At 41.1% G+C, this 12,911-nt stretch overlaps 1 protein-coding gene across 1 annotated transcript; it reads right to left on the bottom strand.

The window, feature by feature from the left end:
• Positions 1 to 419: 419 nt before the first annotated feature.
• rragca (Ras-related GTP binding Ca) lies at positions 420 to 12,266 on the bottom strand. Its single transcript, XM_088603133.1, has 7 exons — positions 11,882 to 12,266; positions 10,657 to 10,860; positions 7,907 to 8,106; positions 5,464 to 5,578; positions 4,420 to 4,562; positions 3,394 to 3,542; positions 420 to 1,679 (listed from the first exon to the last, which is right to left on the bottom strand). Exons 1-7 carry the CDS (start codon positions 12,059 to 12,061, stop codon positions 1,528 to 1,530), a joined length of 1,143 nt encoding a protein of 380 aa, XP_088459259.1. The 5' UTR covers positions 12,062 to 12,266; the 3' UTR covers positions 420 to 1,527.
• Between the last annotated feature and the right edge of the window lie 645 nt (positions 12,267 to 12,911).

Raw genomic sequence — 12,911 nt, 5'->3', positions numbered from 1 at the left:
ATTTGACTGATTCATGTGATTAGCTACTACACAAATTAAAATTCCCAAATGGTTGTCGTGATCAAGGTTTTGAGAATTCCGATCAAGGTAAATGAAAAGCTCGGTTTATTTTCCACCTCAACTAAAGCTGTATTATTAACAGGCTAAGCTGTTATAAAGGCCTTGAGCAAATTATTGATGCTCTTAACATACATTGTAGCATATGACGGCATTTAATGCATTCAATACACAACACAAACATATGTAAATTATATTATCAAAAAGAAACAAAATTGTAATATAGTTGTTGGACCCAGTTAACAATGAAACCGTCTGCAGGTTCTCACTTTGCAGTTCAACCCAAACAAATGGTAAAATAGCACCACCTTCTGTAAGCAGAGATCTTGCATACAACGCCAGACAAGACTCACAAGCCTAGATTTAGATGTGCAAGTGTTTATTGTTTTTGTGCAAGGTAAAACCTTTGGCTGAACTTAAATAATCAACACAAAAAGACTTTTTTTTGGCTAAGATACAGGTAACAACTTACCACTTACAGAGTCCTTTATGATGCAGGTGTTTGGGGAGGAAAATTTCTTGTGGTCAAGGCAAGACTGAACATGAGATTCATGATCGTTAAGGGTTAGAATTTTTCAGTAAAAATATGATGTAAATGTTATATCAATAGAAAACAAGAGAAACATTTTGCACATACTCTGGAATGGGATTCAACATGTTGTTGTTTTTTCTCACCAAACCACTCCTGAACCTTAAACATACAGTACACAGCTCCTGGCAGAATGAAAGTAACACCCAGAAAATCCTTTTTGTGAAGTTGTCCATTCAAAGCCAATTCACATTACGGCACATTGAGGGGAAGCTGTCAGGAAACCGCGAATAAGATATTGCACGGCTGTCACTCTAAACTATTGTTTCCACGATCCTGGCTTTACACGAGAAAAAGGAAACTATTCCCTTGGTACATTCTTTAGAAAACATTTAAAAAAAATAGGAACCCAAATACCAGAGAGCTGGGGAGACAACGCATACTTTGACAACACTGCCTAAACGTGGTCTGTGAGGTTACCTTTGGAAAGGCAACGTCATCTTACACTGCTTAAAATGTAGTTTGCAAAGGGTTACACTTCATACTTATCCCAGTTATATTATTATTTCATATTTAATTTAGCAAACCAACAAAATAGGTCAAATTCCTTTCTGCCAAAAAGGACCGGTGACTGACCTGCTAATGTTACACCTTAGAAAGCGCGTTTTACAGTAGTTAGGCCTTTCAAAGTTCTGTTTGACGAGTTAGTTTCTTTTTGTTTGTTTGTTTCAATCTTCCTTTGTCGACCAGCGCACAATGCCTTGCACAGTCGCCGTCCGTAGCAGTCACATTGCTCATGGTCTCGCCGAATAAGCGGAAATTGTCTGAATAGCCACGTCCATTCACAATGTCGCCCGTGTCTTTGTGGGGAGGGCTGTGCGCAAGGCTTCGAACTGGGGGGGTGTGGTTCGCACCAGCGAGTCCTGTTCGCCCGTCTCTCTCTAAAGGGCATTCCGAGGTGTCCCGTTGTGGGCCACTGCCTTCAGGGCGGGGGAGTTGGCTTGTAGGCTGCCTATTCTTTGGGTGGAGACCCCCACTTCAAACACTTCGTGGATGGCTTTGCGAAAACAGTGGAAATTGTAGTCTATTAAACCTGGGGAAACAAAAGATGGAATTTAAAGTCAACAGCAGAACAAGACAAAGCTTTTGCTAGATACCAGGAGGGGAGACGTGACTTGTGGAGAACACCTGCCATTTGAGGGCTTTTTTTTTTAATTCGCCTCAGATCATCCCTTTTAAAGGCACGGGCATTATCGTTACCCCAAAAACCTTTCTGGATGATTCCGTTGATATGGGACTGCCAATTCACCTACCTAAAAAGCAATTCCAGGTGCATAAAGGAAAATGAAATAAGAGAATTTAGCTTGCATTTAAAGGGGAACTGCAGTCCCAATTTCTCAGTCCAGTTATTAAATCTCATTAACAAGAATTTCAAATTAAGCACACATGATGTTTTTGAAAGTACTGCAAGTTGCCATGCTGTTGCAAACTCGCATTCATGTTCCCATGAATTGCGGTGTGATGCTGCCTTTCCTGCTCACTTGTTTCCACAATGACTAATGTATTGTGACGTACGAGCGAGTCTGTACAGGTTATGTAGCAGATATTCCACCGCAGAAATGTTCCAACGTGATCTACATCCAGAGTTAACAAGTGCTGAGTATTTGTTGGCAAAACTGTATCAAAATTGTAGGCAATATTCCTATTGGATTAAAAGAGATGTATTCACAAGCCTGCCGGTTTACAATGTAATAAGGCAGCATCATGTCAGTGTACGTTTTGCCTCATTCTGAATCACAGAACATGGTGCTGCACATACCTGGAAATGTTGTGATGTAAACTGGAGATTTTACAAGTTATTGTAGTTACGGTTTACTTTTTACTTTTATTGTGGTTTAAAATGCGCTCATCAATTCTGATTCTTTCTAACCCAGCAAGATAAAAACAGCCCTGCAGGTCCCCTTTAAAGTATTAACTTACACATTCTATATATTATATATTAAACCTTAGTCATTTGCAAAACTGGTTCACAAGTCATAGCTACGACAGCTTAAATCCTCTGATCCTATGCATGCTTTTACAAAAAGCGGAAATATCACAGTGTGGCAATTTGTTGTGTATTCACCAAATACGAACTCCAAAAAAGGAAATTTTAGGCTATTTCACATTCCTTTATCGAGCAAAATTAGCAACAATGAAGAATACTGATGCTGGCTCCTGAGATGCTTTTTTGTCATCAATCTCAAAGAGCCTCAGCTGAGGCAAAAACACCACAAAAGTGGTTTTGGAAAAAAAGTTTTGGAATGTCCACTGGGTTTCTGAGAGGTCAGTGAGATTCTCACGGATGACCAGCCCTGCTCATGGATGAAGACTTCAAATGAATCAATGTGGTCTCTGCATAAGCTGCAGACTCCAGTCTAAATATTCTGAGGGCCGACTAGCAAATTGTTCCTTGCAGCGGTTTAGAAATTTTAATAAAGAGGAGGACCCACTTCGTCCCCCAGCAGATCCGGTAGAGAAGTAGGAAATGTTTCCCATCAATCAAACTGATGTCATAGCATCCCCACCCTGTAATCTGAGGTCATCGGCTCAGAGACGCTAGGTTGGGCCTGACTACTTGGATGGGAGACCTATGAGCGAAAAACGGGCAGCTGCCGTGGTTAATTGGACCCAGTAGGTGGCGCTCTTCTCTCTCAACCAGAATTCCCAAGCCATTTAGACAAGCGAGCCAAACCAAAGCAGAAAACTTCCTTAAATGCCTAATGATTGGATGCCTCTCAAACAAACAAACGAGACTTGATCGTTACCTTTGCGTTCAAAGCTTTCTTCCCTTAGAATGCAGACGAGTGCAAGAAACTTTGTCACCTCCTTCAGGTAGAGGACAGTTGTGTTGTTGAGTTTTATGATGGCCATGGACTCCTTGTCATAGGCACTTCCACTACCATCTTCTTTTAGACTGGCAACAAGAAGAAACATCTTCATCACTCTTACAAGCAACCAGCAGCATACACGCACAGAAAACACCATGGGGGGAGGGGGGGAGAGACTGGATTTTTTTTTAAATGACATTTGTATAGCACACAAAACTCATTTGTTTTATTTACTTCCCTTAACATTAAATTTTGCTTTGCAAACTTCTTAATTGATTTAGATCTTGTAATGATTTGTCATTTCAATACTGCTCTTTCACGTCCCACCTGAATGAGGTTTCCAAAAGTCTTCCTCAAAGCAAAGCACAAGATAAAAAAAAAACACGAGGCACAGAAGTAGAAGGGATGGCTCAATCTGGACAGGAGTGCGGTATCATGATACTTCCCTAGCCCACTTCTTATTCAGAATCACCTTTTGAGAGCTTTCAGAAAGATTACTTTTGGTGCTGAAATCAGTCAGCATGACAAAATTTTGCAGAAGTAACCAATCTCACAGGAATCACACTTTGTACAAGCACAAAAAAATCAAATGGTGATTTCAACTACTCCCTTAAGTAGAGAATATTAAGGAATGTAGCCATTATTGGATGGGGAAAAAAAAAGTTCTAAAATAAATATTTAACTTGATACCTGTGGATTAGGTTACAGCGCTGTGCCTGTTTTCTGTATTCACTAAAGAGATAAACTCTGTAAATGAATCATCATAAATTATAAATAAATGAAACAACAAGAGAAAAAATTTAACTGTTTCACAATGGCTGTACAGGACGATAATTCCAACGAAAATTGATTCACCCTACTGCGTGAAAAAACACTCAATTCAAAAGGCAGATATCAAGACAAGACTCCTCATTCCACTGTCCCCCAAAAAAGCCAGATTGTAATTAAAAATACAGAACTTACCCATAAATACAAGACACATCTATGACCACATCTATCATGTCACAGCACAGTTCATAAGACTGCATGTCTACAGGAGAACTGTCTGTTGCAATGTAGATTTTACTCACAACGTCAAACAAAAAGGCCTTTTCAATTCCTGAATTCTGTTGAAAGAGAAATTGGTCAATGAAGTTACTAACGGTTTTAAGGCCAGGAAATACAGGTGTGTACTGTCATAAAAGGAACATGTAAGCGCATTCGATTTCTTTGCTCCAATATGTACGTTTTCACAGTTGTTTCAATTGATCAGGTGATATTATCCTGTTTTATCAGGTGCAGATATTTAAATGTTAATTTATGCACATTTAAGACAAAATGAACAAGAACTTAATTTAACATTCGCACAGCAGGGTTCTTGCATTTCTCATTCCAGCTTTTCAAGGTCTTTGTGAAGCCAAATTAAAAAAGAAATAAAGGCAGCAACACTAAAACTTCCTTCAGTCTTGACAAAAGTGGTACATTTCTCCATGTAAATAATCAGACCAATTAAGGAAAGAAGAGCTTATGTTTAAGGAAAAAGACCAGGAGGTCCACCAGGAAATGTATATCACTAATGCATGACACAAAAAAAAACAATTCAGTTACTGAACTGCATTTCATTAATCTTCAACTCCGGTCTTCAGAAAGAAATACATCTAAGACTGTTTACAACACTATACTTAAGATATTAATGTTGTTATAGGAAAACAGACCACATAGATTAAAACTTGATTTTACCTTGATCATTATGCAGCTTTAAATTTGCTGTCCAAACGGGCAGCTGTGCAGAGTAAAACTGCATTGATATAAGGATTATACTTATGTACATAAAATACTTCCTTTGAGGAACGCTCCAGGCTGTAAACTCACAGGAACTGGAACACAAACCTAGATCAGCAGGCAGAAGTTGAAACCCATTTTTGCACCAGATCTCACTGATCTCACATGGACTTCACTGGCTTCAGCACTCCTTTGCAGTCAGACACCCTCTTACACAAGGAAACATGCTGCACTATCCATACGTACCGATATAAAGATGTTTAATAGGTTTTCCAATGTTGGAAGCTGAGGGATGAGCTTCTGAACAACTTTACTGAAAGCTTCAAATATTGAATGGTCGTAGATACTCGTCAAGTAAAAGCTGCAATAATAAACAGAAGTTGTCAAAGTTAGAAAGGAAATCCACCAGTTTTAAATCCACCAGATTATTTTTTTAAATTCCTTCTCCTATCACTGTGGTTTTTTTGCAAGGCGAGCCAGAAAACCCAACCAGCTATGGCTTAATATTGGAGATAAACACAATAAACAGAACCTTGTAGGTTACGGTATTAAAATCCCAGGTTCCATTGCTGACAGAACAAAACCTGCAGAAACAGAACAGAAAAGAGCTGGTGAACAGCCCAAGCAAAACATCACTTGGCCATTGACCAGAAACCTTTTGATATATTCAATACCTATATTTGCCCCCTACGTTGTAATATCTTTAATTGCTTTCCACCTGGAGGCTACCAAAGTAGCTACAAGTAAAAACATATTTTGGTCATTTCAAAACTTCTCCAATGATCACCCTTCTAACCAGAAAAGCTTTATCTCTTACTCTTAGAGATTTCTTCGTTCAAAATCATTTGCATGCACTTATATAGACAACACTGATGAAGGGAGCAAACAAGAAGCACACACTGAACAAAGGAAACTATATTTTGGATTAATTCCAAAATATTTCAAACTAAACCTAAAAACACAAAAAAATGGACTATACGCCATTTAAAACAGGCATTCCCTTTCATGAAACTCCTTTCACGCAAAATAATTCAAGGCAATATACCAAGACCACAGTGCACTTTGGCAGCAGTTTAGATTTACTAAGCCAAACTGTACAAAGTTTGGTACATAAAGTTTGTCCAGTCTTAATGCCCACAATTACAACACATCTGTCTCTCTGTGGTTAACTGGAACTAAACCTTATGAATTCACAATCAAGCAGCTCAAAGTTGCTGAAGATGAAGTTATCAAAACAGAGAGCAGCATTATGTTAAATTGAACAGACATCACATTTTCTAAGGCTTAAAGAAATCAGTTAGCCCCACAGTGAGAAAAATAAAGAAATGGACTTTGAGTATAATTTCTCTTAAATCTACATGCCTTCTTATTTTTCCTTGAAAAACTTAAGTGCTAAACCAACGAAGACTAAAAACCATTCCTAATCCTTTCTTTGTGTGGGGCTCTGAGGAATTAACAGTAATGATTAAAACACACCAACCATCTAATTCTTTGCCATGACCTAATCCGATTACATAAACCAAACCTTAAATGCATATTTAAGCATCACCTTTCACAATATTAATATCCTTTTCTTAACATTTTACCACAGACGCATTATCCTGCTACATGCTTATCGCTTTTCAATTTAATACGCTTTAAATGTTCAATACCTCAAACTTTTGTTGTAATGTCACAATTCTGACTCATCTGCATAAGTAATACTCAGTGTAAGAGAGAAAATGTGAAGAAACCAGAAGACAAGTGTTAGGAAATCATGTTAAGCGTGCCCATATACCATTACCAGCATGATATTGCATGATTTTGTGCTGCAACTTGTGAAAGAGGTGAAGACGAGCAATAGCTTTCATTCCCCAGAGTATTTACATGTGTACACTACAAACAGTCTCAAGGCTCTGAACCCGAGTCAGAAAATCTGCTGTACACTAAGCAAAGCACGCAACTGCTTTAGTGTTGTACTGTAAGTGGCCATTTTCCAGTTTTACAACCCTTTCACAGTGCCTTATTAAGTCTATATTTTTGACTGGAAGACTTCACCCTCCAGAAACAGACCGCATGGTCCGTTAGAAAGGTCCTTTAGACGAGGTTTTATGCCACAGCTAAAAAGACAGCAATTCACTTCATTTCCAGCAGAACATCATGGTGGCACTGTAGTTAGCATTGCTGCCTCATGGCGTTGGGGCCCTGGGTTCATCTCCGAATCTGGGGTGCTGTCTGTGTGGAGCGCGGGTCTATGTTCTTCCCGAGTTTCCATGGGTTTCCTCCGGGTGCTCCGGTTTCCTCTCACAGTCCAAAGACATGGTTGGCTAATTGACTTCTGGGAAAACTGGTCTACATGCAAGCGCGGCATGTTTGTGCCTGTGTGTGCGCTGCAATGGACTGGCATCCCATCCAGGGTGTATACCACCTTGTGCCCGCTGCCTGCTGGGATAGACTCTGGTTCCCCCACGACATGATGAAGTAATTAGAAAATGGATGGATGGACCAAACTAAAAACAAACCTTGCACAAACTTCAACTGTAAAGTTACAGCCTGGGACCAAACATTGTGTGTGTGGCTTGCTTTTCAATACAATAAAGAGATTTGGATCAGCAGGCACATAAGCAATAATACCAAATGCTGCAGGACACTAGCTCAATGCAATGTACAGCAACACACAGATGCTCTTCCTACCCTGAAGCTTTCTTACCTGAGGTGAAGCTTTTCTAGACCAGCGTCAGCCAGGTCATCATTAGCTCTCTGATGGATGTCTCTTTGGGTTTCAATTTTGTGGTCATCAGACAAACCATCCACCTTGTGAATGAACACTTCAAAATTGATCTCTGGATTCACCCTGTATGCCCGGGAAACTGTGAGGTGCAATCTCCCCAGTGCCTCCACATAATCATCCTGCACAAACACGGAGAAATCAGAGCTTGGATTAGGATGTACATAGGAGCTTCTACACCCAGGGAAGGTTTGGCATCGAAAACAAAAATAAATGAAACATTCTATTTTGCCAACAAAACTGCATCTTTAGATACGGATTCGTAAAGAATCAAGGACAGATACCCATGGCGGAACATTGTGTTCTTAGTGATGCAGAAGAAAAAAAAGCAATATGATTTTTTTCCCATGGAAAAAAGCACAAAGCACATCCCTTCACCCGATCAGTATGGAACATTACAGCGCTGCACTCCTCAGGATTGTTACAGAGAGTAAGGATATCGCATTCAGCCCCGTTACAGAAAATAGAACATTTCAAACATAGACTCCAAACTAGCTACATTTCAAAATACGAATACAGAAAATCTGTACTTTAGAAACTGTACATGGATTCATCTCATCTAAACACAGCACATCACAGCTGCTTTTTAAGCTGAAACTGAACATTTAACTGCACCAATCTGCACAAGGGTGCTTTCCACATCCCACACCCAGGTACACAACATAAGATCAGAACGTTCTGGGGTTTTCACTTCTTAAAAAAAAAAATCTCAATTATTTCCAAGGTCTTAAAGGAAAATTGAACTTGAAAAGGGGAACTACAGAGTGAAACGACCCACAAAGGTGAAATGACAGCTGCTGCTGAATTTTTAGAAACGCACAACAATGCTGCGACAATTAAATCCAGATATACAATCCTGGAAGAATTTTTCTCTCTTCAGTATAACGCAAGAGAAGGTTGAAAATGTGACTTAAATAATGTCACACCAAAAGTAAAGTCCGACAGCTCCCAAAAAAATTTTTTTGCTACTATTACTGCATGCAAAACGGTGAAGAAAATTCAGGATTTTAGATTTACCTGGAGAGACAAAGTCAGCCCTTTCAGCACATTATTTACGCTGGTCTTGGGTAATTAGACTTGAGTGAGTGAGTGCCTTTAAATGCGTTTTGGGGCTCAATCACTGGGACTGAAGATGTTCATGTCAATGTTTGCCAACACCCGGCGTCGCACTTCAGGACTCGACACGACTTCTAGTCAGGGAGCATGTCAAATTTCCCGAATGCAGAGTCTGAATCTCGCTGTTTTTGGGACTGTGGCACAGCTTCTCTCCTTTATAGGGTGGTGAAGGGGCCTGCTGCCTTTGTGCCTTACGACCATTAGTCAAGGAGCAGTAAGTGAATTGTTCTGTAAGGAATTTGCATTCTCCCTTGGATGTTAAACTGACAGTTGGAAGTTTGAGAATCTCGAGGCCCAGCTGGGGAAAGTGCTGTAGTGCCATTGAGAGAATAAGAGAGTATTTACTTCATTTATACCTAGAAGCATTCAATTGCTGGACAATGAAAAGCTTGCTGCAGGTATGGATCTTGTTGTTGTTGTTTTAGATAAATGGATAAAGAAGCTGCCATTCAAGTTTCCCTGAATGAGACACTACTCGAGTTATTCTTTACCAGTAGAGGAAACCAGACCACAACACCTGCACTTCCACCTGAACTCGATTACTTACAGTTACACAGGAAAAAAGTTTGAAAGTTGCACAATTGAGCCCAGACAGCTATAAACACTTAGGAAGTAAAGCAGACATTGTAAATCTACAAGCCATAAAGCCTGGAAAAAAAAAATCTATTTGTAGTCTTTTCACATTAACACATGTTGAGTGGATATTACAAGAAGCCAGGGACAGATTATGAAACCGAAGGCAGAAAATAAAACTAGAAACTCTCCCTTGGGTATAAAATGATTTTTAGCAGAGACAAGAGTGTGTACTTCAATGGGAACACTGAAAAAAACATTGTATGTTGATCACGTTTCATTTGCAAGACTGGCTATACAGTAAAGAAGTGACAAATTCTGTTTGGCTTAATATGGTAAAACCTTTCAATTCTGGAAAAGTGGGTCCGTCGTCATGCTATTTTACCATTTTCAAGCATAGTGCAAGTTACCTTGCATCTTTGTCAACCAAACAGAATTTGGAAGCATTCCACATTCAACCCTTCACCCACAAACAAGTTCATTACCCAGCGAAACTTCATGATCAAGCAAAATAGCCCCACCCAGGGGTACTGGGTTCAAATCCAGACCTGGTGCGCTCTCTGTGTGGGGTTTGTATGTTAACTGGGATCTTCTCCCGTAAGCCAAAGACATACTGGTAGATTAAAGACACAGATTGATAGAAAACTGGTCCTGTTGCAAGAGTGTGCATGTCTGTGTGTGCCCTGTAATGGGCTGGCATCCCCTCTAGGGCGTATCCAGCCTGGCACCCATCGCCTGCTGGGATAGGCTCCCTTGTGACCCTGTATTTTATAAAGCGGTTAAAAACAGATGGATGGAGTTGATTGAATTTCATCTTTACGGTTCCCTGTACAAAGACGGTATTCATGGTCCCTAGAAATGGAGCTTCCACAAAGGTAAAGTCACAGAATGCTGGTTTTCTAATCCAGTCAAATTGCTGCCTGGCATCATACTGTCAGTCTTGAAAACCTCCGACAAGACCCCTTTTTGTAAACTAGTTTTACCTGTGCATCAATGACAAATATTAATGCTCCCGTTCCTCTGAAGATCATCTCGTAATCAAAGGTGGGATCAAAGAAGTCCACCTGGCCGGGAAAATCCCAGATCTGGAAATTGACAAAGGAGCTGTTGGATATGTCGTCTTTGTAGATCTTGTTTGTGCTCTCCAAAAAGAGGGTCTCGTTTGGGGACATCTTATGGAACACCACCTACATTTCAAAAAAGAGGGAGGGATTTCAATTAATACACGGATACATTTCACAAAAATAACACCCACGTTGCAAAAAAGAAGTTATTCGAAGAACATTGACTTCCAATGATGGCTTTCAGCTTGCAATACTGTAGCACTGCAAATTTACAGTAATGCTCAGGCAGAAAATGTGATCAATTCTGAATTCCGTGCATTTAAATCAACATCTGCATGTTTAAGATATATCTCAGAAGAAGAATCATATATAAGAATTCTTTATATATATATAAGAAGAATCATACTTCTGTTTCACAGTCAATTGCAAACCAGATTCACAGAGAAAAGACAACTGCTTTAAAAGAAATACTTAAAAAGCATCGATTCGAACAGCAGTGCAACGTGCTGCTTTTTGCAGATTAGCATGGGTGTTGTGTAACAAAAGGATATGATAATATCATGCATCCCCAATGGAAACACATGGGCAGCATGACTTGCATTCGTAGGTGCCACATCAGAATACCAGCTGACACGGGCACTGAACAGGAGTCTGGATGCCGGCTTCCCAGACACTGCGGGCGCTCACAAGAGCACAATTACTCACCGACCATCAAGTCCAGGGTGAGAGAGCCCGAGACATGTGGTTTAACTACATGGGCCCGACATCAACCTTTCCCCATCACAGGGCATCGGAGGTGGCCAAAATGATTACAGAACGGACAATCGAGGGTGTTCTCAGTCACGGGTTTTAAAACGCCAGGATACGCCACCCCTTTCTCCCAGGTACATTAGCAGCAGGCATCCACTCCAGTAAAAAAATAATGACCACCCCAGTGCTTTTGACTTGAAACAATACAGCCAACACATTGCGATCTGCCGCCGAGCTGAAAGTCGAGGATTGCACTGATGGGAGCTACCTGCCCTGTCCTGGCAATCTGGAGAAGGTAAGGTTGCACAAGGCATCACAGTAACCAAGACAGGGAAATGAAGGCGTTAACAGAAAATACCATGGAGAGGGATTGGACGTCCGCCTCGGTTCTTACCTTCTGGATCGACGACTTGCCACTACGGCGAAGCCCCATGAGCAAGATGCGAGGTTTGCTGTCGGAAGGAGCCGAGCTCTCTTCCATGTCGGCCTCTTCCACTCCATACCCAAAATCTTTCGGGAAAGAGTCCACTACCCCGTAGCTCCCCGCCAGCGGCTCCTCGAACTGAATCGACATTTTTCACTCTCAGATCCCGCTTTCCCGTACCCCCCGCCTGCCTTCCTTCGCAGTTTTCCCCTAGGCCAATACGAATATAAAAAGTCCAAGTTTAAAAACTGAGTAGCCAACTAACATAAAAGAAAAAAATCAGCCCTTCTCCGTCTTCTCCTTTAAATCTTTGCGTCCCTGTTTCTCTTTCAACGCAACCTACTGCTAGAGCCCGCCCCTTCTGCGCTTCTGATTCGCCGGCCGACGGATACCGCGCAAGCTCATTCGTCCAGTACCACGTCAGTCGCCGTGGCCGTATGCTAGCAGGGTGGTTCGTCTCGTGTCATGTGTTTTGCAATCACCTGACTTGAGCGATTGGCGCTGGGGTTTGTGGCGAGCAACCTTTAACCTGCAGTGTGGTTGTTGTCTGCGGGTTATGTTAGTGCTTACATGTGTCAAACTCATTATTTTTTTCCGTTTTTTTAATTTTTTAGATCGCGCAGCAAAACAGGAAACATTGTTAGAGACGTTGTATCGTTTGGCTGCGGCATTATGTCACAAACGCAAACGGCTACTGAGGTGGAGTAAATGAAGTAGGAAGTTAGCAATAGTTTTACGCTTTCGTTTACAACGGTCCAGCCCGGGGCTGTCGGGTGGAAGAGTCCTGAAAAAACAAGGAAGCATTAACTGTTGTTCCTGTACATGTCAACACTGAGGTCAGGAGGAACTTGTTACCCAAAGGGTTGGGGCCAAGTTGTTGATAACCTTCCTTCAAGGGACTCAGAATGGGACCCTCAGCTCACTTGAGTGGGGGCTCCCCCGCCCTGCTCCTAGAGGAACTCTGCATCGCCTGGGTTTGTCCCAGAGTTCTTCATCCCAG

The sequence above is a fragment of the Lepisosteus platostomus genome, chromosome 13, assembly GCF_059453375.1.
Source record: "Lepisosteus platostomus isolate fLepPlt1 chromosome 13, fLepPlt1.hap1, whole genome shotgun sequence".
NCBI classification, from domain to species: Eukaryota; Metazoa; Chordata; class Actinopteri; order Semionotiformes; family Lepisosteidae; genus Lepisosteus; species Lepisosteus platostomus.
This window is presented reverse-complemented; position numbering and strand designations above follow the sequence as displayed.